The sequence below is a fragment of the Lactuca virosa genome, chromosome 1 (assembly GCF_052849685.1).
Source record: "Lactuca virosa cultivar CGN04683 chromosome 1, Lactuca_virosa_CGN04683_v6, whole genome shotgun sequence".
Lineage (NCBI taxonomy): Eukaryota > Viridiplantae > Streptophyta > Magnoliopsida > Asterales > Asteraceae > Lactuca > Lactuca virosa.
Genome location: NC_136426.1, coordinates 189,763,790 through 189,789,373, shown reverse-complemented (window position 1 = coordinate 189,789,373; position 25,584 = coordinate 189,763,790). Strand labels below are relative to the sequence as shown.

The 25,584-nt window shown below is 34.9% G+C and overlaps 1 protein-coding gene across 8 annotated transcripts; it reads right to left on the bottom strand.

Moving 5' to 3' along the window:
* Positions 1-1,767: 1,767 nt before the first annotated feature.
* On the bottom strand, positions 1,768-23,961 carry LOC145163356 (disease resistance protein RUN1-like). 8 transcript variants are annotated; one of them, XM_079082221.1, is made up of 8 exons: positions 23,765-23,961; positions 22,128-22,801; positions 20,277-21,405; positions 19,864-20,187; positions 18,874-19,782; positions 18,187-18,787; positions 17,783-17,849; positions 1,768-2,452 (listed from the first exon to the last, which is right to left on the bottom strand). In XM_079082221.1, the coding sequence occupies exons 2-7, from the start codon at positions 22,694-22,696 to the stop codon at positions 17,800-17,802; spliced, it is 3,582 nt and encodes a 1,193-aa protein (XP_078938347.1). In that variant the 5' UTR covers positions 22,697-22,801; positions 23,765-23,961; the 3' UTR covers positions 1,768-2,452; positions 17,783-17,799. The 8 variants fall into 8 exon arrangements, with proteins under 8 accessions (XP_078938347.1, XP_078938336.1, XP_078938327.1 ...); XM_079082210.1 differs by lacking the exon at positions 1,768-2,452 and adding an exon at positions 7,201-7,553; XM_079082201.1 differs by lacking the exon at positions 1,768-2,452 and adding an exon at positions 9,032-9,206 and having other exon boundaries at positions 23,741-23,961.
* Positions 23,962-25,584: the final 1,623 nt, after the last annotated feature.

The window sequence follows — 25,584 nt, the reverse complement described above, 5'->3', positions numbered from 1 at the left end:
CTTTTAGGCCTAATTGGGTTGTGATTGGGTTGGAAACCCTAATTAGGGTTTAGAAAATCCTAATTTTGGAATTATTGGCTTGGACTTATTGGGACCCGCATTTTTGGGCCATTGGAATTGGATTATGTATTAAGCCCGACAACACCATATGAATTATCTAGTGGAGTGATGGACTTAATGGATTAAGTCCTTAATGGGTTAAGTGAGAAACACTTAACCCTCATCGTCATTTTATGTGAAAACCCTAATTTCACTTGGGCTTTGAGTTGGGCCTTTCTATTGGGCTTTGGTGATTAGGCTATTGATGGGCCATCCAAATACAATCATATGGTCTAAGAATATATGGATGGGCTTTAGGGTAAGGCCCATGTGAGGGTTTGGGCCCAATTTGGAAAATTGGGCCATATGTTGGGCTTTGGTTCATTATTAGACTTTTGGGCTTTTGGATTGGGCCTTGAGCTTAAATCAAGCTAAGATAGGGGTAAAGTAGTCTTTTACCCCCAAGCATGGACTTATGGTTATGAGTTGGAACCCAATTATTAATTGGGTGTTATTTTGGTGTTGACAATTCGGGAATCTATCATCCAGCAACTAGGGTTTTGTCTGTGGGACTTCAGCAGTGATAGGTGAGTCTTCTCCTATAGGAACGGGTCTAAGGCACCAAGGTTAGCCCGTTATGTATGTTAGATCCGGACTAAGGTCCGATGTCGGGCGGGGCCCGATGTAGGTTTATATGTTCCGGGTTGCGACTCGATGTCGGGGCGGTACCCGATGAATGTTTTTATGCATGATGTGTTTGTGATTCTTGCATGTGTTTGTATTTGTATGCTTTCCGGACTCCGGTCCGATACCGGGGCGGTTCCCGAAGAATGTGGTGGGTGTCGAGACCACCAAATAAAAAAAAACCCTTTAATACGATGACATACAAAAATAAATTGCAGTAGCGGTAATAGGGATCAAATCCACAGGGATTGGTTCGAATCAAATCTATGCATTCAGTTTCTACGAAATAGAAATATAAAATGATATGTGGGGGTTTTCAAAATGTTAAATGCGATAAAAACTATTCTACAAAAATAACAAAAATGGAAAAGTACAAAATCTATAGAATAAAACATTCCAATATTGGGATAAATCACAATTTCAGTTAATTGATTAATCATCATAATTTTGTGGTGCAATGGGTTTGATGGATACTAATTTGGCTATAGCAATCTAAAAAGCTTGAGATCACCTAGACTTTTCTTAGTTAATACAATGGTTAGAGTAGCTCATAACACATTTTCTTAGTTAAAATCACAATTTCCATGAAGCATGTAATTAATGAAAATTAACTAGCATTAAGATTTAAAAGCCACCAAATCCAAGAGGAGTCAAAATGGTTTCACTACCATGTTGGAGAAAATATTTTCATGATTGTGTGAAAGATAAGCAATCACAAGAACCATTTGTCACTTGTTAATTTGATGATCTATTACGTAATCAAGAATTAACCAACTAATTAAACATTCACATATCTAAACTCATGATTAAAGACATATGAACATAAATAGATGTTTTACTAGAAAATATTTTCATAGCATACCATCAAAACCATACAAAACTATTCCTAATCAATTAATTATTCCATAAATTCACCCAATATTAGAAATAAAAACTAACTACACAAAATAATAATAACAATAAAAAGGATAGAAATTATACCAATACCGATTATGAAACGAATATGACAAAGCTTCTTGAAATCGTCACTTCTTGTTGCTCCAAAAACTCCATCCATAATCCAAATATTAATACAAAAATTAACCTACTCTAATTACAAAGATAAATGACTCATTAGCAAATTATAATTGGAAATCATAATTGCAATGTTTCAAAAATAAGAAAAATAAATGAGGAGTTAACAGACAAGAGAGAGTGAACTCTCCACTTGCGCCGTCCACTCTTCTTTTCTTTCTGCCGGCGCTAGCTCTGAATGAAGTGCCCTACATTTGCTGTGTTTTCCGGCTACACAATAAGACAAAGTGGGGTCAATTAAATTGAAACATGGGCTGCTGTTAATAAATCAGAATGGGCTCCTGAAAACTCATATTTGGGCTGATAAATATTCTCTATTGGGCTGCAGAAATTTGATGATGGCAACTTTCTGTCCTGATGTTCACGAGGCCAAAAATCATATCAAAACTTGTTCAAATCCACTAATTTTTTGTGAGGTTGAATATTGATGAGTTGGGAAGACGTCCGTAAATTTTCAACTCAATCGGACAATGTTTTCCCCTCCGTCTGATCGCTTGAAGAAAGCCACGCAAAGCTGTCAAAATCCAAAAAATTAATTTATATCGCTTTGTTTTTCTTTTCGCTTCCGGATTTTGTTACGAGACTTCAATCTTGGTTGCAAGGAATTCGATATGACTTTAACGATGCTCCAAAATACCATCTTGCTCGAACAAATCTACACAAAATTTGCTTAAACGAATAAAAATATTCAAAACAATAAATCTAACGATTTAATGCAAAAAGAATATTAAAAATATTAAAACTAAAAGAAAACGATTGCTAAAATATATAAAAAAATCAAGTTATCAGAATGTTAGTATGCTTCCCGGATTTCAGTCTGATGCCGAATAGGGTCTGATGTCGGGCGGGGCCCGATGCCGGGCGGGGCCCGATGCCGGGCGGGGCTCGATATCGGGAAAGCCGATGTCGAGCCTGACTCGATGTAGCAGGGTAAGGCCCAAGTTATGTTATGTTATGTGTTTATGTTATATGCATTGTTGATATGTTTATAGGTATACCGGATCTCGGTCCGATGCCGGCCGGGGCCAGATGTCGGACGAGGTCGATGCCGGGTGGGGCCAGATGTAGTGGGCTTGGCCCAACTTATGTGATTATGTGTATGGTATGTGGTAGTTTGGGGAGACTCACTAAGCTTCGTTCTTACACTTTTCAGTTTTGGTTTCAGGTAGTTCGGTTTTAAAAGAAGAGCTCGGGTTGACTACAGTGCACACACCATTGGTTTAGCCTGGTATGCTTATGCTCTGATATATTTTGACAAGTGTTATGATATTTTGAGATACACTATTTATGATGTTCATATGATGTTTGATGACTATGGTTTTCTTAATAATTAAAAACGAAATTTTTGGACTGTATTTTTGGGATGTTTCACATGTTGATCTTGATCTTGAAAGAGTCAAACGACAATAAACCATTTAGTTATCACTAGCGTGCAACCTTAGGTTGAAAACTTGTTGTGGTTTTAATTGACATATTGTTATTTCTGTTTACTTGTAGTTACAGTTGGCAATAGTTTTTATTTCTATGTTTTTTATTTAAATGAAAAAATCAAAGCACGTTGGTCTGTGAAAGTACAATGATCGACATGGGTGAACCGCAAACACATGGAAGCACTGGTAGGCCCTTGCGATGGCAAAAGGAAAGAAATTTAGATCAGCAAAGTTCGGTCCATGAAGGAAAACTAAGTTTGAACTTGGTTGTCCTAAACCTTGTCTTATGACTATGGGTTGGAAATGTACAATCCACATAGATAGGAACATATGCACCTTCAAATCTGAGTGGAAAAGGTTTCGCTCTAATTCATAAATATGATTATCAGGAAAAACTTTCGTTGATAGATTTTAAAGATATAATAAATATTAATATGGATATTGGATGTGTTAATTGCATTCTCAAATTCACAATATGATTACGACATCCCTCTTCATATTTCGAAGGGTGAGGAATGGCAAGAAATCATTTGAATCTTTGAGAGATACATTTATCAAGTTTTGAAAGGTTTAAACACACACATATACTATGTAACTAAGGTGTATAAGCTTAAGAAGTCTAGTTGGAGACTTATCGAAGCATCGCGTAATAAAAATTTGCACTTGTGTAAGATAGTCAAAGGGTATTGGTTTCTAGAAGTCCAATTGATTTCTGGGTATATGTCAGAGCTAGTGGGTGTATAACTGTTATGCTAGTATTGCATGTTGACAATACTATTCATAGGAAACAATGTCTACAATTTGCAAATTGCAAATTTCTTAATTGGTTCGTTATATTGGACTTGAGGGAGATGGCACTCATACTTCATTTCGAATCTAAAGGTTTAGATCAATTGGTTTAATGTTGAAATGATTCAACATAGGAGATTCAATATAAGGAAATATTATAGTAAGGAATTGAACAATATCAAATCTTTATGTATAACATAATGAGTTGAGTCTCATATGCTTCAGATATATGATTGATCACATGTGCTATAATATTCTTCTATTCTTAATTTTTAAAATGACTTTAGCATTGTGTGAAAAATATTATAATTCCAGGTGACTAAAGTTGTTAAATAACTATCAAGAACATTATGAGGTTTAACCAAACACTGGTTGTTTGTGGACAGTTAGAAGTATGATATTATTGGGAAGGACCATAGTAACACGTTTTAGACTGATATGATTCTTGGTCAGAATTGATGGTCATATGGAAATATAGAAATGTTTCCATAATGGGAGATGCTTGTAGAATTTATATGTGAGTTGGAAACTTTAATGCAAGATAAGTGTTCAAGGAGTGTACCATGAATTTGAGACTTCATAACCATGAAATTGTTTCTACAAACAACTTCCAATGGAACATTCTGTAATATCGAAGGCTCAGTCTCTATGAATTTAGAACCTCGACGTCACAAAGGTTAAATGCATGTAAAGATGAAATTCCACTACATCTTATATATCAATAAGAATTTGGAATTGTGAAATAAGCTTCATTAGAGTAATGTCCAGTCGATCTGTTCACAAAGGAATGACCATAGAGAGGCATATTATGCATGTTTATAACATGACATGACTGATATTGTTAATTCAAGTGCTTAGTTGAATACTCGAAACATTATACAATGAATAAATTCGTAATTGCTATGGTGATTAAATAACAAGGATTATTTACATTTAATGGGTATGATGTTGTAGTTAATTAATTTATTATTGTGTTTCACTTTGCATGTTTTACTTCCTTGAGTAATTTAAATATTATTCAAAATTTCACAGTCATTCATACTTTTGGTAGTAGGTAGTGAATTAAGATTGTCATGAATCGATTGTATATTGTCGATAGAGATTGGATATTGCATACAGATTGTTGCAATATTCGTAAGTACTTGGAAATAGGGATTTTAAATATTAGATAAACCCACGCTTAGAGATTACTCCAATGCATCTTGTAACTGGGTGTTATAAAGTGTAATTTCATTCATGATTTGGTTATTGAATTAGAGTAAACCACTCTTTGTTGTTTAGTTCAAGGTTATACTTGAAATTGTGGTTATTGAATTATCTAAATGGAAGACTGTTTGATTAAGGTGTCTAAGCTCATAACTAATTTGGTATACTCTTGTAATTAGAATCAAAGTCCTTTTTAGGTTGCCCTCATAAGCAGACATAGCTAGAAATGATATTAAGAGAGATAAATATAATTTATTAGATTATTATATGATTAATAAACTAATTTGAAATTATGGTAAATGATTTGTTAATATATTATGTGATTAATATATTAATTGGAAATAGAAAGTTTATTTGTTAATTTATTATGTGATTAATAAATTAATATGAGATCAATTGTTAAATAATTGATTTTTTAATTTATATGATTAATAAATTATTGTGAAATCAATTAGAATTTGATTAATTATTAATCAAAATTATTCTGGAATTAATTAGGGATTAATTGGAATTAATTAAAGGTGCAAGAGATGAATTATAATTATTCAGTAGTTGAACAAAAGATGTAATTCTAGAATCATCCAAGCATGTACAGTTTTAGGAGCTCTTATAGGGTTTACGGAAGCCTTCTCGTTGCATAAAAGGAAAGGATTTGAATTAGGATTAATTTTATTATTTAATGAATTCAAATCTTGTTTTGTCTACAAGTTACCAAAACTATAAATAAGGCCCCTTGGCTTGAAAATTTCATTCATGACATTACCTATAAGCATATGAATGAAAAATCCCTCATATGATCTCCTCTCTCCTCCTCATTCTATGGTTGTTGGTTTTGGGTGTGAGTCATTAGAGGCATCATCCTTTCGGTGCTAGCTTCCTAAGACTAAAAAACACAAGGGATTGAATTTATTTGTTTGCTACAACAAACCAAAGGTATGTAACCCTAATTCTTGTATTTCGATTATATCAGGGCTTCATTAGGGTTCATGTTAGTTTGTTGTTCATTGCATGCTACATTAAAAGTGTTAAGACATATATCCTTTAGGTAGCATGTGCCCTTAAGTGTTAAGTGAAATTCCGCAAGCACGTTGATTTTGTAACCTATAAAATCCATCACTAATGGCACAAGAGTTTATGGGGGTGGTGGTTGCCAAGGCCAACAAATAAAATACCTTAAAGGGATCGAATCAACGAGGATTGGTTTAATTTGTAAATGTATGAAAATCTCTTTGTGAAAATACTTGTAAAACGACAATAAAATTAAAAATGGAGATTTTTGTCTTTTTTTATGAAACTAGTTTAACTAACACAAGTGAAACACAATTTAAGCTAATAAAAGTTTATGTAAATAAAAATATAGAGGGGATGGTTGACATTGGAATTTCATTATTTGAACATTTGGTAAATAGATCACTAGAATTCAAGGTGCAATACTTGTAATGAATTTCTAATTTGGCTATAGTAATCCAAGAAGCTTGTATCTACCTAGACTCTTCTTAGTTAATACAATGGCTAGAGAAGCTCATAACATATTTTCTTAGTTAACGTCACAAATCAATGAAGCATATAATTTGAGAAAATCAAATAGCATTAAGGTTTAAGAGTCACCAAATCCAAAAGATAATCAACATGCTTTCTTTAACATTATGGAGAAAATACTTTCTTGACTCAAGCGAAATGAACACAAATACTTAAATCAATTTTTGCTTTCTAATTAGAAGATTTATTACTTAACCAAGAAATTAACCAAAAAACATAATATTATACATCTAAACTCATGATTAAAGATATATAAACATAAAGAGAAGTTTTCTAGAAAATACTTCAATATAGATTCAAAAAAACAAGTTATTGAATTTCTTCAAAATATACCAAAAATCCAAAGATTACTTGCCATATCAACCAAGATTAACATAGCCTAATATGGATAAGTTTAAGAAAAATAAAAAGTAGTTAGAAATACCTAACATTAATCCAAGATGTAAAGAGAAGAAAAATGATGAAATGTCATGTTCTTTATGCTCCAAAAGCTTCAAAGGAAACCCACCAACCTTCCCTTTATAGTTGCTAAATGGGAAATCCCAAAAATACCCCCAACATGATCCACGTCAATCAACCAAAACACTCACAACTTGCGTAAAAGTCCAAGATTAATAAGCCCAAAGTCTTCCATGATTAGCACAATAGTTTGCCTTTTTTTTATTGTATGAACCACTAGCCTAAAAACCATTATTTGAATTCAAGATCAAGCCGACAAGTTCTTTTTTTGCATCATGTCTACTTGCCATCCCATAACTTGTGATTCCACCCACTTTTCTACTTTTTTAAAATCTACCATCAAACACAAAAACTAGAAAGTATATAGATAAAAAAAAATAAGGAAAAGGAAAAAATGCATGATGATTAACTAAAATTGAAATTAAAAAAAATAGACCCCATGATAGGTTCATTTTATTTACATCTTTTTATAGTTTATAGTAGCATATTTCATTTCAATTTTAGTTAATCATCATACATATTTTCCTTTTCCTTATTTTTTTGATCTATATACTTTCTAGTTTTTGTATTTGATTTTAAAGTGTAAAGATTTAAAAGTTTAATTAATGAATAAGAAACTTGTAGACTTAAAGTGTAAAGATTTGAAAATCAAAGCTTTTAGGATAATTGCCAAACTTAGGATAATTACTTAGTAACCAAGTAATTATCCCATAACGGTTCCTAAACTTCACCTATAAATAGAGAGGCCAATTACTAGATTTAATGATGAGTTTTTCATTAAACCTAACCCAAAGTTTGGCAACCTCATAATTCTCAAAACTCTCACAGGTGTGGTGCATCCACTTGGTTGCGCGGCGAGCGGCACCGCAAATCCATTTTGTTCTTTGTGTTCATGGTGTTCACTAGTTGAGGTGAAGTTAGAAGTTGATGATCTGTTCCGTCGATGCGATCTGGAAGAGAAGTTATCTGTCAAGATGCACAAAGATTTCAAGGGACTACAAGGGTCTTCTTTCTTCTGTTTATATTCTGTTGCAATTGATTGGCTGAACTTGGATCCGTCTTTTGGCTTATGAGTTTAATTTGTTTATTGCTTCCAATGTGCGTCTTTGTGGCCTTTTAGATCCCATATAACCCGATACTTTTATTGTTTCTCTAAGTGCTTAAACCCCATCGTAATTAGATAGATTTTTGTGTTAAAGTACAATGCTAAAATTGAGTACGTTTATCTAAGTAAAATGCCTTGATACGAAAATATGGAAGTACAATGTTGTAATAAAAAGAAATAAAAGTAGGATGATTTAATACAACAAATAAAATAAAAGTATGTTGTCATTTCTTGCATTTAGTACAACTCTTAATTACATTTATAATTCTTTAAAATGCTTTTGATCATATTGCAACTTCTTAATGTTTTCTGCAAGTTTTAGGAATGAGATGGTCAAGTGTTTTCTACACGGAAAGCATTGTAAGTGTGAAAAAAATTATCTTGTGGTGCTTCTACAAATTACACATGGTTGATCAATTTTTTGTATAATGGCCATAATTACAACAAAAATATTATCGGGCTTGTTATCTATGTCGTCTCATTTAATTTCTTCGGTCTTTTTGTTTATTTATTTTTTTTATTTTTGCTTTAAAACCTTACATAGCGTCAGTTGCTACCCAAATTCTATACAAACATATTGTTTATTTCTTTATTTTTTTTTGCCGCAAACCATTCATATTGTTGTCCAACGTATTTTGCAATCAAATATACAACTATTAAAACAGTAACCCAAATTATAAATCGGTACTTGACGCGACAACAAGCAAACCATCTTAATTATTATGGATAATTAGGATATAATTCATTCCGTTTCACACGATTTACGGTAGTTAGGTTACATGTCTTACTAAATGCATCTATTGTCAGTTCAGACATGTATGTAATCTCTCTTTATCGAGCATTTTCATGTGAAGGACCAGGCCTTGAAGATTCCCGTTACCCTACGGATAGTAATTTTAGAAGTTACGTAAGTATACACATATCTAATATAAAATGCTATGAAAATAAATATATTGTTACTTGGAAGAATATATATTATGTTACATTTTCTTGATTAAACAGACATAATGCCTTTTCATTACATCATAGTCAACTACGTTTCTACGGCGTCTTAGATTCTCAATCAACTATATCTCTTCCAAACTCTTGAAGCAATCTATGCATTCTTAACATGTTGGTTGTTCATATCCTAAGAAGGCATCTATCAATAAGATTCCTTAAAATCAAGCAATATACTTAACCAATTCTTTATCATTTCCAAAGGACAGTAGCGTGTTATCAACATAGAAAACCAAAAGAAATCTATTACAAATGGCAAATATATAGATCGTTTTCAATTGCATTTATGCATTATGTTGTATATGAACTTGTTTACAGGTACATAATAACCGAAAATGAGAACTTGACTAGTGATTTTGACATATAACGTTTGCGCATGTTATGAATTGATATGTGTAAGATTATTCAATGATTTGAAAGTTACAAGCGAATGTTCCACTTGACTTTAAAAATATTGCACAGTTGTTTAACCTAGTTGCTTGACCTGATCCTTGCTCTCATGAGTAAGGAGCAGAGCTTTGCTAGTTATGGAACACGATAGACTTCTGGTACTCATTACATATGCAAGGAGAAAATTGTCAAGAAGTCAAATAGGAAAAAACAAAGTCAATGACATAAAGTATGTCAAGTCTGTTGCAGGGAATTTCTGCTATAAACAGACCCAAAAGGGTTGATATTGGTGCATGTTAGTTAGAAGGGAGCCTAAATCTTGTATAAAGTACTAAAGAAGTTAGGGAGAGAGTATTCTGATAAGAATTGAGAAACAAATTCAAATACTATTAGCTTAATGTTCGAAGAAAACCAACAATGGGGCTATGAAGGTTCGAGATTTAGAGGGATCTCCACAAGAAAGAAAGAAAACTCAATTAATGCACGAAACCTACTAGCCAGGCCTAACCCCTTATTTAAACCTGTTGGAATCAAGCATAAATTAACACAAATTTGCAGGAAAGATAAGAGAAAGGGAATCAACGAGAGGATGGGTTTGTACACAAACAAAGACCTTTTTATTGATATAACCCAACAGCCTTTACATAATATTTACATACATATATATATACTCTTATAGTGTAACTGTCAATTGACAGTTACAAAGTCTCCTAACTAATGAAACGGTTCACACCATTCTGATTCTAACCAACACAATGGTTCACATATTAACGGTAATACCATAATACCTAATAGATGCTCTTAATGAAGTCTAGCTTATAACTTTAACAAAACCAACATGTAAATAATTAAACTAGGAAAGTTGAGGATAAAGATATACTCCATAAATAACTTTAATAAAAAAATATTGATCACCCCCTTGTATTGCGCCTTCGGTACACCTGGCTCTACCTGGACTCCTGATTCGTATCAATACCCCGCCCATGAAAATCCACCTTTTGTCCCCCAGGTGGAAATTCTGAAACTGATGTTGGATAGAAATGGCTTCTTCCTATGTCGCCTCTTACTCTGGTATGTCCTTCTAGTTTACTAGTATCACATGAATGCCTTGACTCTCTCTTACCCCCAACAACCGCTTCCGAACCACAGGTACTGCCATTTCATCTGTTAAACCATCAGGTAAACCGGATAAAACCTCTTGATTGCCCACAACCCTTTTAAGCTGAGAAACATGGAAAATAGGATGGATAGTAGCAGATTCTGGTAATTCTAGTCGATAGGCAACTTTTCTGACATGGGCAATCACCTTAAATGGACCGTAAAAATAAGGTGCTAGTTTCGCATTGCGCCTCTCGGCCACCGTATTGTGTCTATAGGATTGTAGTTTTGAGTAAACGAGATCTCCCACATCATACTCCACATCCCGCCTCTTACCATCATCATGTTCCTTCATAATCTAGCGTGAACGTCCCAAATGTTCTTTAAGCTCTTCCAATATTCCATCATGTTGGATAATCTTGATGGGTCATGGAGCGAGTCAGCTGTGAAGCGACCGGGTAAGATGAAAATTACTTGCTTGTCATAGTATTATGGAGATGAGGAGCGTTGACCGAATATTATGCATGACAAAATAGGAAGTGGAGATTATGCATAGGCCAGCTAGCAAACATTTATTTAGCACATTTATTTGTTTAACAGTTTAATTGTTTAGTCTATAAACAGTGTAGGATGTTTTCCAGTATAGTTGTAATCAGTTTTCTTCTTGAAAGTAATATAGCAGTGAGAAAACCCCAATAACTTGTCCATATTTCCTTGTTGCTATGTAAATCGCATGAGAGTTGATAGTTGCGGGTTTGCAGTTGGGTTTAAAGGAAGGGTTGATTTGAAACACATCTCGTTCCCCAAGGATCATGCCCCCATAATTTTAAAAGAAGTATCTTTGATAGAAGAATGATAGGATATATTATACCAATACTCCACCCACGATAACCATTTTATCCATTGTTTAGGCCCCCGTGACGTGAAGCAAAGCAAATAAGTTTCCAAAATTCCATTCACCACCTCTATTTGACCATCCGTTTGTGGGTGATAAGTTGTACTATGCTTTATCATGGTACCCTAAGAGACAAAATAGTTCCTTCCAAAAAAGGCTAAGAAACACCTTATCTTTATCCGAAAAAAAAATCGTTTGAGGAATACTGTGTAACCTGATAATTTAACCAATAAAAATAACAGCCACCATGATGGCTATAAAAGGTTGTTTTAACATTACGAAGTGCATGAATTTGCTGAGGCGGTCAACCACTACCATAACCACACTAAATCCCTCGGATTTTGGTAACCCTTCCACAAGATCCATGGTTATCCATCATGGCAGCTCCAAAGGTTGTAACAAACCAGCTGGGGCCAAGTTGGAATGTTTATTTTGCTGACACTCTGGACACATTTTCACACGTTTTGTGACATAGCGACGCATACCAATCCAATTGAATTCTCGGGTCAGTCGGTGGTAAGTTTTCTAGGTTCCCTCGTGACTGAAAATCACTCCAACATGGAATTCCTGAAACAAACGATCAATCCAAACTGAATGAGGTGGCAACACCAATCGTCCCTAATACAAAAACTAACCCTTATGCTCAGTGTTATCGATAGCGATAGCGAGGTAATAGGGACGACCTACCTATATGCTACGTAGCGATAACGATGAAAAGGCGACGGCTATTTCATTTTTTAGCAATTGACTATTAAAATATTAATACTAGTTTTACCTACACCTATTTAGCAATTATAGATAATACATAAGCTAAGCACCAATATTATTAGCTCAAATAAGTTCTAAAACATGAGTATGACAAAACAAAAGTGTTATTTTTAGACTCTAAAATAGGATTCACACGTTAAAGCATAGTCACATAGTTCGCGGTTCGCTCTGGTTCGGGAATGAGGATCGGGAACGCAGTTCGCTAGGTTGGACGTATCGGGTACGGTGGGAGTAGGTTCATTTTGGTACGTCCCGGTACGGTGTACAATAGACTCTGGTAAGGTGTACCAGTTCAAAACCAAATTCCAGCAACATAATTCCACCAATAGCACACTTAGAAACAGAATTCCAGTAACCTAACAATCATTTCTTCCAAAAGAGACCTATTAGGCTACCAGCATCCTTCTATTAACTTCTTTGGCTTCCTAATGCACCTGATTGTCTTTGGTCGTCATTCTCCTCACCAAGACCAATAAAGTTCTCTGGTGCTTCTATTTCAATATCTTCTAGACGACTGTTTGTCTTGCCAAAAACAACTTTCAAAGAAAAAAAAAGTACAGAACGAAGTGTAGAATACGCAGAATAGAATACTAGAAGGAATTATAGAATACATGGAATAAAATATAGGATAATAGGAATGTCACTTGAATCCTTTAAAGTACCAGGTAATCGAAGCGTCAAAAGCATAAGACTGGAATTTGTAGGTAGGTGGTGAATTTTTCAGTCGGTGGTCAATTTTTCAGTCGGCAATCAATTTCCCGTCTATCTCCAATTCAGTGTTCCAAAATCCAAATTGACGATCCCAATTGCAAATTGATGCAATTCCATTCGGTAAAAACACGTTGCCATGGAATGGGATCGTCTGTCGTACCAGATAGCGTTTCCCGCCAATATCCAAGTCGGCGATTGATCCTCCAAATTCGAGATCCCAAATGCCAAATTGGCGAACCCAATCACGAATTGGACCTATGCCGATCGCTAAAAGCGTGTTTCAACTATCAATTTTGCAATTCAGAAAAAAACATCGCTACGTCGCTATTTCCTCGCTACAGACCACATAGCGACATATCGTCGCATCCCCTCGCTATTCGCTATAGCGATCACTATGATCGCTATTGACAACACTGCTTGTGCTCGTCTCCAGCCTCCACCTTGGCAACTATCGTTATGATCCCTGGTTCCGCTTTCAATTCCCGCAATAACTCCTCTGGATTATTGACATGGGTGATGGTTAGTTTTGCCAGTGATAACCCTTCCCCCCTTTGCTATAGAGCATTAGCTGTGTCATTCTCCTTACGAGGCTTGTATAGGATTTCAAAACCATAACCTCATAATTTAAGGATCCATTTTTTATGCTCACCAGCAACCACCCTTTGTTCTAATAAGTACTTTAAAGCACTTTTGATCCGCAATCACCTTAAAATGGCACAAAGTAAGGGCGCCATTTTTGTACAGATAAAACGATCGCCATAAGTTCCCTCTTACAAACTGACTTCCGCTACGCATGGTTTCCCAATACCTGACTGAAAAATGTTACATGTCGTCCCTCTTGCATTAAAACTGTCCCTACTTTGTAACCTAAGGCATCCGTCTCGATGGTGAGATCTTTTGAAAAATTTAGGAAAAGCCAACACAGGAACACAGGTAATAGTTTCCTACAACCGCCAAAATGCGCCATCGGCTTCATCATTCCGACCGAACTAATCTTTTTAAGCAAATCAATTAACGGTTTAGAAATTTTTTGTGCCCCTGCACAAATTTACGATAATAACCGGCTAGACTAAGGAAACTTTGCAACTCGCGGAACATTTTCGGCACCGGCGATTTGTATCATACTCGATTCATTTTCTGTGTATGAATTTGTAATCCAATTGGGAGAGAACTCACCCCTAGTGAGCTTAGTGAACGGAAACAAAGATTTGGTTCTTGTTTGCATCAAAGTAGTGTCCGATCAAGTTTTTTATGGAAAAGAGGCAAGCCTCAAGCTGATCAAATTAGAGCCATGGAAAAGAGATTTGTAGCAATTGGAAGGTGGAATGGCATCAGTGCAGTCTAGAAGCAGGGCCGGTCCAGACGGTGGGCAACCCGGGCGACCGCCCAGGGCCCACGTCTCCGGGGGGCCCAAATTTTCTAGGCTATATAGTGTATATATTTATAAAAAAAAATTATTGCCTAAATGATTGTTAAGGCCTAAAATTGGTTCAAACTCAAATTAGCTCAAAAGATAAACAATTTGGATTGCTTGTTATTACTAATTGAACACGTCTATAATAAAAAATAAATGATATTTTTTTGAATTTTTATTATATTTGTCTTTAATGGGCCATTTTTTTCTTTTTGCCCCGGGCCCCATATACATTTGGACTGCCCTGTCTAGAAGAAGTTGTGGTGATCAACATGCCCAATATGATTATCCAATGATGAAAGCCTAGAAGTATTGATGATCTCTTTTGAAGGAGATGCTCCCCGTTGGTATCAATGAGAGAACAAAACAAGGCTGATTGGAAGCTCAGAAGAATTAAAACTATTGATCTTAGGTCGATTTTGAACAACAGTACAGAAGGAACACTTTGTGAGTTGTTCTTGGAGGTAAAACAAGAAAGGACGGTTACTTTATAAAAAAGGAACTTTGTTTCACTTCTTGCACTATTAAATGGAATCCCTAATGGAGTTTTCCCGAGCCAATTTATCAATGCACAGGGGTCAGAAATTAGACCTGAAGTCTGATTGTAAGTTCCAGCAGGTATTCATCAAGCTATGACCGTGGCAGCAAGAGTAGAAGAAAGAAACGTATTCATATAAAAAGGTACATTTACGAAAAGTAATTCCGATAAGGAATTGCAAATTGAAAGACAACATTGATGTGATGAAAATTAAGCTTTGGGCCATAGCTATAAACCCAAGGAAATTAATGTAGTGGTTGTCAAAGAAACGAGAGAAGAAGTGTTTGATTAAGGAAATGTGGAATTATTAAATGTCTCTACAGAAAAATGAAATTGAGGTAAGCCTTAATTTTGTAATCGGATTCACAACTCCTAAAAATGTGAACCTAGATGGTGGGACAACAAAAAGTGGTTGTATTGATCAATGATGAAGCTTCCCCAGTGTTATCGATGGCGATAGCGAGGTCATAGCGACAACCTATCTACATGCTATATAGCGATAGCGATGAAATAGCGACGGCTATTTCATTTTCAGAGAATACCTATTAAAAAATTAATACTACTTTTACCTTCACCTAATTAGCAATTATAACTAATAAATAAGCTAAAAACCATTAGCAATTATAACTAATAAATAAGCTAAAAACCCCAAAAGAGTCTTTTCAGGAATATTAAAAAAAACATAATACACACCCATGCTTTTGACTCTTTAAGGAATATTTATTTCTTTAATAGAAAATCTTTTAACAGCTATAAAGGTGTGGTTTTTGTTTAGCAGCCCATACTTTTTACTGCTTCTGGTCCACTAGACCATATTTTTACTGCCCATACTTTTGGTTTAGTAGCCCACTAGGCCATACTTTTACTGCTTTTGTTGTCTCCTCTTAGATAAACCAAACCCACGTTGGATTAAAGACTTCAGGTCTTCAAGTATTAAATTAAAAACCCTATCGCCCAATCCCTATCCTACCTCAAGTCTTCAAGACTTCAAGACTTCTCTCTCGTTAGCTTAAAGACTTCAAGACTTCAAGTCTTCAAGTCTTCTCTCTCACGAATACAACACATTCAACAATTACGTGATTCAACAGTCTTCTCTCTTAAGGTGTAAGTTTCTCCTGTTTTTTTAAACTATGCCAAAGACTATTGGAGTATTTGATGCTTCTTTGACTTAGCCAACTAAAAACCCTAATACGGGTCTATTTATACCATATTTAAAAAAAAAAAAAAAAAATCAAACAGCTCGCTACGTCGCTATGCAGTCGCTATGGACCCCATAGCAACAATGGATCGCCTCGCCTCGCCTCGCAAAACGCCATAGCGAGCGCCATGCTCGCTATTGATAACACTGAGCTTCCCACAATTGCATTACCACAACATTAGCTGAAAAGATGCAGGAGGGTTATAATGTGCCAATGGGTGCAAGTGAGGAAGTTGGAGGTCAAGGAGTCTGTAAGGGTATAAAATATGAATTCAAGGAATTGAAATTCAAGAAAACATTTTACCCCTTAATTGGTCAAATTCGGAAGTCATATTACGCATTCATTGGGTTGGCATCACTCGGAGGAATGCAAGTGAACTGGTAAACATAAGTATTGACACTTATGTGGAAAGGTGAAATAAGTGAAGTTACAAGGGGACATTTCATTGGGAAGATCATAGTGTTTATATAATCCATGCTCAAGACAATAAAACAAGGACAATGTATACTTATTGAGCTTGGTTGGGTGGAAGAAATAAGCACAAAAATACCGATTAATGGAAATGTTAGTAGCATTTGGAAGAAGAGATTTTCAAATTACAAGGGAAAAATTTATGTTTTTCCACAGCCTATCATCCTCAACCGTATGGGAAATCAGAGGCCGATGTTTTGTATTGGAAAACCAAAAGAAATGGCGAAAATGGTTGAATTGGGTGGAATATTTGTATAATACAACATGTCATAGCTCTCTTAATTGCATAACATCTAAATCTTTATATTTACGGATCCTCCCAGGTTCCAACCATTTTGAAGTACAAGGAATTTCAATGGTACAATATGGAAGAAATACAAGTGGCTCGTTATGATATGCTTTATGAATTAAGAATATAATTAATCTTTATATAGTTGGGGTCCTCTAAGGCTCCTCCATTACTCTTTACCGTTTGCATATGAAAGGACAGGATAGTCAAGAAGTCAAGTCAAGCAGGAAGAAGTCAAAGTCAATTACATAAAATCAGTCCCTCAAATGTCAAGTCTGTTGGAGGGAATTTCTGTTATTAATTGAGTTGAGGAATGAAGGCTTAGTCAAGTATTAAGTGAGGAAGTTAGGAAGAGACAAGAGAGTATCATTCTTTTTCTCACTATAAATTTGTAATTCCAATTGGAAGAGAACTCACCTCTCGAAAGTTAGCTTCGTGAAATAAATAAATAAAAAGCTTTCGGTTTTCGTTTGCATCAAAGCATTAGACAAATTTCATGCCCCATGATATGAGCCTCAACTACGTTTTAATCATATATTCCATTTTCAATCCTCCATTGCAAGGTTAGAAGTCCTTTTAATTTTGTTACATCCTAGACCAATCAAGATATGATAGATAATATATTTGGATTTGTATGCCTTCTATTCATGTGATGAGAGAAAGATATGGGTGTCAAAAAGTATACCTCACGTCCGTGATCAATTATGTTGGTTTCCATCGGGATAAAGCTCTAAACCACTCTGTCTCTTGTACTGAAAACACAGGCAAAAAGTAATATGAAATTATTATATTATTCACACACATCCACTCAGAAAAGTTATGGTCCCAATATATTAATGTGATCCATCAAAAGACTTAATCAAATGTCATAGCAAATCGACCCATTAGATGGATCAATACTTGGGACGACCCATCATGCATCTGGGTCACGCTCATTTAAAATACACTCTTATTTCGGAGGTCAAATAAAACAGGTGGATTTGGGTTGTATGATCAATTATGATCCATCTATTTTAAGAAGTTGAGTTATGTGTCATGTCACTATACATAAGGCACTACATTTACATATTTAGCACAAATGACATCTACCTTGATAGCTGGCGCCCACTCCAACAAATTTACGATGATATGGGAACAGATCAGTGCCATACTCAAAAAACCGCTTGTTGTGTAGGATCCATTCTCCTGTTGTTGTTTGAAAAGGAGAGAGATCTCCACCAATTATGTGATTCCATGACTTGTAATAACCCAACGCATCTTCTTCTTCATCCATCTTCTCTCCATCATCATACACAAGACTCACCCCGCACTCCTTTATACGTTCATCATACGGATCTGTAACAGTAACAGTGATAGTAACATGGTCACCACCTTCCATCTCATTTATTCCAAACATCCAATGACTTAGCACCAGCCAACACTTTCGATTTATACAATATCTGTCCATAAAACGTTCGTATATCCATGTGTGATCCTTTGTTATATTACTAATTGTGATAATTGGTGAAGGAGGGGCTTGATCATCCAGAAATCGCAACATCTGCACATAGCAGAAGTTGAGTCCTCTAAACTTGTTTGGAGTTGATGGGATGATAAATGATATTGATGGCCCCAAGCTTCTATGCCTAATCCAACTCGGCATCTCCTCCACCCCATACATTGTGCTGAATATTCCAAATTCATACATCATCTGCCAATACAACCACATAAATTAACCACCATAATAGTTATATTATGCACATTCAAATAAAGACAAATAGGTTAACTAGACAAAACCTGGATTTTCGATTCCCAAGAATTAGTCCCTATGCGCCTTTTGTTATAGAAATCTAAGTCAGTCCAGCCCAAACTACATACTACCTTTTCCTCAACACTCACCATTGGTTGGATTTTGAGCATTCCTTCAATTTCATACGACCAAGGGACAAAATCTATTGAATTTGATGATAACCGGAGTGGGGACATTTCTGGATCAAATACAACTTTTTCTATGACAGTTTCATCATACTCGTGACGAGAATTGAGCCACAACTTTTTTAGTGTACGTGGAGGACACACAACCGACTTCAATAAATCACAGTTCCTCATACCAAGTATCTCAAGACTAGGGAGGGTTCTCAAACAATCCGGCATGGAAGAGATCGGATTTCCATCTAGATATAATTCCTTCAACATCGAAAGGCATTTGAAGTCCATGGGAAAAGATTCAGCAGACAACTTATTGTTTGCAAGTGACAACCTTAGTAAAGAGCTCGGTAATGAAATTGTGAAGGACTTCAAATCATTTGGTATAGTACCCGAAAAGGAGGAGAAAGAGGTTATTGTGTTTATGCCAATGTTGTTAGCCTTGTACATTTCTAGTGACTCTATATCCTTATTCACGATTCGAGATTCACCGAAATTACAACCATCTAACAACATTGTTCTAACCTTCTTTAACATGTGTATACTTCTTGGAAGTTTTGCAAGCTTGTTGCAGTAGCTTAGATCGATGAGAACCAGTTCAACACATTGTTCAATTGATTCACAAACCTCAAGCAAACCAATGCAATTACTAAGTATTAATGTCTCAAGTGCAGGGAGTTGGTCAAAGTCACCAAGACTTCGTAGTTGTTCACAGAAACTTAAATTAAGAATCTTCAATGACCTAAGCAACCTTTTTTCTTTTAAGCATGATCCATCCAACTACAGAAAGGGAAATAATTTAGAATAGTAGTGAATTTTATCAACTCAACATGGAAAAATAAATAAATGTAGATAAGATACCTTTTGTCTCTTCTCATCTCGGTGTGGATTACTATTAGAACCGACAAATAATTCAATGTTGCTATATGACATATCGAGAGCAACAAGATTCTCCATAGGTAAGTCTGCAGGTATAGACTTTAAACGAAACCCATGCATGCACAATCCTCTTAATTCCTTAGGAAAGTTCCCATAAGACCCATTCATATGCACATAATTCAGTTGTAGTAGCATCAGACTAAGCATCTTACTTAATGCATCTGTTTTCAGCTCAACTAATACACCTAAATTCTCTTTCTCAAGCATGCGCATGTCAAGAACTAGGCCTACAAGATTTCCCTTACCCTAAGAAAAAACAGAATGCAAATAAAAAAATTAGACAATACAACATATTTTGGAGGTGCACACTACTACAAACATACATGGCCTTTTACCTTTTTTTCCTTCAACACACTGAAGGACTCTTTATGACACCATAATCGACTTCGCTTCCATGGCTTGTCAAGTGATTCTTGACGTACTACGAATCTTCCCATCTCTTGAACCAACTGATGCATCTTCAATTCATTATTCCATCCGATACTAAGAAGGAATCTGTCAATGAGATTCGTAATTCCAGCTCTTGTTTTTATGTCACATGCATTTAATATTGTTTCAGCAATATCTCTATCTATTCCAACAAAAAAACAAGCAATATGCTTAAACAACTCCTTATCATTGTTATATGGCAACGAATCAAAACTCATTCTCAAGACATTATTTATATGAGAACCAGATTCTTTCTTTAGCCCTTCTATGCACCCTTCCCAATAAGCTATATCTCGATTACGTAGAGATTTTCCTAGAACTTCAAGAGCCAAAGGATGTCCTTGACAATACTTAACAAGCTTATCTGACACCTCTTCATATCCTCCATTGGGATAGTTGCACATGAATGCATGAAAACATAAAAGATGTCTTGACTCAATCCAATTTAAGCCTTCAAGGAAGTGTTTTGCATGCTTGGGTTTAATTTTTGTTTTAAATAGTGCACAACTCTCTGTCAACCATGTGTCCTTTGTTGTAATAATGATTTTGCTTCCAGGATGAAAACCTTTGCTTCCAAGTAATGCATCCAACTGATCAAGACTATCAATATCATCAAGAACTAGAAATACCCTTTTACGGGCTAACAAATTTTCTATCTTTGAGGTGTATATTGAAACATCATGAATTTGCATTGAACTTGTTTTTAAAAGGTCATTGCACATTTGTTTTTGTAAATCAAGCAACCCGTTAAACTTTCCAACACATATCCTACTGATATCTTCAATATAGCTACTTGTGGGGAAGTCACGACAATGCAACCCATAGACATATTTGGCTAAAGATGTCTTCCCGATCCCGCCAATACCCAAAATAGTGAGTATGTCTGCTGTATGTGAGGATCCATCTTTCAACCATGACGTGAAAAAGTTAATATGATTGTCCATCCCAATAAGGAACGGTTGAGCAGTCCTTAAAGGTACATGTAATCGACGGTAGATGTCTTTCACAATTTCTTCAATAAACTCTCTCTCAGCCCTGAAACAATACTTAATAAGAACTTCAAAACATAATCCACAAAACTAACAAACGAGATATGTAGATTTAATTTATCCAAATATCAAAATCAAAATCTATTATAGCTATTATTTTTAATTAGGTTCTTCACATCAAAACCATATTGAATTTGCATTTCTAACCATATAAGCATCTAATGTCTAAGGTTATAAATATTTATGTATGATAAGACCAAAGCTACCGATGCAATACAAGATTTCACTAATGTGCCACCTAAGACCTAACTTCACTATAAATGTTGTGCGTCTGAAAAAAAGTGCCAGTTATATGTTATGTTTTATTTTAAGACACTCACGGGGTAAGAGAAGTTATTTATCATAGAACATGCTATGTTTGAAGGTGGTCATGCATAGCAAACACATCAAATTTGTTTTTAGAATAAGCATATTAAAATAAATGAAATGGTTTATCTGTATGGACTAACCTATGATAAAATATTAAATGCGTAACAAATGTGTAAAAATTATCAGAATGGTTATTCTATCTGTATGAACTGATTTCTGAGATCAGATTAACATACATTCAGTTTTCTGCATCTTCTTTATCCTAATACATGAAATACATGCCTCTTCGATTATACTAAGAAACTTAATGAAATAAATGGCGAGAATATGATATTTACTTCCATGCGTTGATCAAACAAAATTGAAGGATTATGGAAATATGGGTAAGAAAGTGGATACCTTCCTTTTACGTCAGTTCCTTTTAAATTAGCAACTGCTGTAAGCGCTTTATTCCATTGGTCCATCTTTTCAGCCCATTGACTTTTTTTATTTGCATCTGTCTCTGCTTCCATTGTCTGTTTATGCTTAGCCATTGCATCTCCAAAGCTACTTTGTTGCTTCCTAACATGTGTGGGCTCCACATGATAGAATATTGGGATAACAATATGGTTGGATGTCATACGCTGCTCAAGGATCAACACTAATTCATCCAGACACCATGTTGAAGAAGCATAATTTTTAGACAACACGATAATAGAAGCCTGAGATGCCTCAATTGCAGTCTCCAGTTCAGGTTTAAGATCTTCCCCTGTTTCAATCTCTTCATCATCCAAGAAGGTACTGATATTGGCATCAATGAGGGCCTTATGAAGGTTATTAGTGAAACTATGACTAGTGTCAACACCATTAAAACTTAAAAATACGTCATATCTTTGATGATGAGTTGATGAACTATGAACATGAGTTGATGAAGAAGATGAAGATCCTTCTGAGATTTTGAAATTCACAAGTTCAGAGAGAACAACCATTATCAGTAAGCTCTTAAAATACTCCACACATTATCCGTTATGAAAGTTGGTTTCACCGGCTTTCCTCACTTGTTATTCAATGTCAGGATCCCATACATTATGCCTCTACATAAAACCCAAATTATTAATATGAACTCTAATTTTATTAATATGCCATATTTTATCACCAAACTTCGTATTCCGAGTTGATTTTAGAGCTACATAATGCATACATATATATTTGTGTGTTTTAACCCTTGATTTGATTTTTCTGTTCAAATGTCATTCCATAGCTCAATTAGTGCTAACATCGGTTGTTTTGTGTGCAAGAGACATATGAGGATTAAGAATGTGCATCTAAACACTGGAAAAGGAAGACAACAGAAGCTGCTAGTTGCTGATGTGTTTGAAACACAAAGAGTAGCTACTGTGTTTTCTTATATCAAGCAGAAACAGGCTGATAAAATCGTTGCAACAGCAGCCTCGTTACAGTAGCAATTATTTGAAGAAAAAAAAAATTGAATCCTTTAACCAACATATATATAGCTAAGCATTGATACAGAATAACCATTACATTCCCATGGGAGTTATTTAAAAAGCCCTACTTACTCACTTAATTAAATTGGTTAACATTTTTTTCCTGCTATGTTTGGTGCAAGAAAATATTGAACCAATTTATTCTATTAACCAAAAATGTCTCTATCTTGATTTGATTAACCCACATAAATATCCCTACTATTGTCTAAAAGTCAAATAAGTAAACCTCAAACAAATTAATCAACACCAAATGCCATTCTCAAAGCAAATACAAGATCCACTATTACCTCCCATGTAAGGAATTGCAAAACATACAGGCAATTTCAAGCTTTCACTAGATATGGAAAAACAATTAAAAGATCTTAATACACACACAAAAAAAAAAAAAAATAGGTTTCTTCACATGGTATCCAGAATTAGCATGAACAATCCACAAGATCTAGTATCAACATACATCTAAAAGACTTCGAGTATGAATAATGGGCTTGTTCTAAATGATATGTTATTAAACGAACAAGTCATAATCACCTGCCTAAAGAACGACAAACAGACCTGAAGCGGCGAAGATATATAGAGGACGAACCTCCGGCGAGGAGGCCGAGAAAGATGAAGAGTAAAGAAGTAGAGTCAACGGCGGTAGCGGGCAGGGAAACAGCGAGTCAACGGAAATGGAGGGAGACGACGACAGAGAAAAGTCAACGTGGCTCTTTCTACAACCGGTGCTATATGGCTACAAATTATCTTCGTATAGTTTAATTTATAGTGTTAGACTTTTTTGTTATTTTACGGCCATGAAGTATAGTTTTAGCCTTTAGATTTTATATTTTAGCCACAAAATTTTGTTATTTTACGATTTGGCTATAAAAAAATTTTATTTAATAATTTGGTCATAAAGCTTTCTTATATTGGCAGATTTGATCCCTAAATTTTTGTACATTCACACTTTTCACCTCTTACTTTGTCGAATGTCTTTTTCCTTTTACTTTGTAAAATAACATATCTACCCCTTCAAATTAGAAGACCAACATAGTTTTAGGGTTTTAGACTTTAGCCACAAAAATTTTATACTTTGGCCACAAAACTCTTTTAGACTTTGACCACAAAGTTTGCCTATATTGTCAGATTTAGTCCCTAAACCCTAAACCCATTTGAATGCATTACATTTAGATTTTACAAAATTGCCCCTTGCATTTAACTGAAATTTACAAAACATCCCTTTTTTACAATTTTCTTGCCAAATAAGACTCAGTTCGTGTTTTTTCCGGTTCTATATGGGCCTGTTCAGAAGCTATGAAGATTGGGATTCACCGGCTGAAGAATTAGAAGAAGAAAAAATAAAACAATGGAAGTAAATTGCGATGTGAGTGTATACATAATTGTTTGATCGAAAAGCCTATGGAGGTGTTGGAATTACATGGGGAAAAAACTACGGATTAAAGCAAAGAAAGTGTAGACCTGCTTGAAGAACGAGTGTGTCAATATGGGAGTGTTCAGGACCTTCTGGTAGTGAAATCTGGTCTTTTTTCCTTCCGTTGTTATGAAATTTTGTACTTGTGCCTGTCATGGCGCCAATGCGGACATATGAAATGTCAGGTTAATTTGTTGTAACACTTTCATTAAATAGTAATTGAGTTTTAGTTGTGTTATGTTTTGTGAAAATGCTGAAGTATCAAATGGACAATGTCACTAACGAGTAACCAAGTTTCACAGTTCTTCCATTGTTGTGAAATTTTGTTGTATTGATGCAGAGCTGTCCTAGAGAGTAGGCGATAGGGGTGCCGTCGAGGACCCATCTTTTAAAGGGGTGCAAAAATTTTACAGACTTTATTAATATAATGTCGGACATGATCGATTTTGAAGATATTACTAGTGACTTTTTGCATCTCAAAAAGCTAGAAAAAGTATTTTTTTTTTTTTCTTTAAACATATGGGTTTTTATGATCGAAAATGTTATATTTAGAAGCTACTATAAGTATTTTTTTTTTTCAATTATTAAGTTAATATAAAAACAGTTGATGAAATTTGTGTATTTTAAGGGCCTTTTTTCCTCTTTCGTCCTGAGTCCAAAATATGTTTGGAACGACTTTGTATTGATATCAGTAGTAATATTGATCCCCTTGGTAGTCACTATAACCAGTAACCAAGTTTCACTATCAGTTACCTATCCAAAACGGTGAAAGTCGTCTCAGTTATTTTTTATTGTTATGACTTTGATGATGCTAATGATTTGTGTCCTATATATATATATATATATATATATATATATATATATATATATATATATATATATATATATATATATAGGGTGAGATCGGTTGGCAACTCATAGTTTCCCGACAACCTGAGAACTAAAGGTGGAGCGTTAGATCAAA

Bases quoted from the DNA above. Each gene is read 5' to 3' on its own strand.
- LOC145163356 (XM_079082221.1), bottom strand. From the start codon at position 22,696: ATGGTTGTTCTCTCTGAACTTGTGAATTTCAAAATCTCAGAAGGATCT. The intron at 19,783-19,863 runs GTATCTTATCTA...CCCTTTCTGTAG, and splicing joins GAGATGAGAAGAGACAAAAG to TTGGATGGATCATGCTTAAA. The intron at 18,788-18,873 runs GTTTTGTCTAGT...TTGTATTGGCAG, and splicing joins CTTGGGAATCGAAAATCCAG to ATGATGTATGAATTTGGAAT.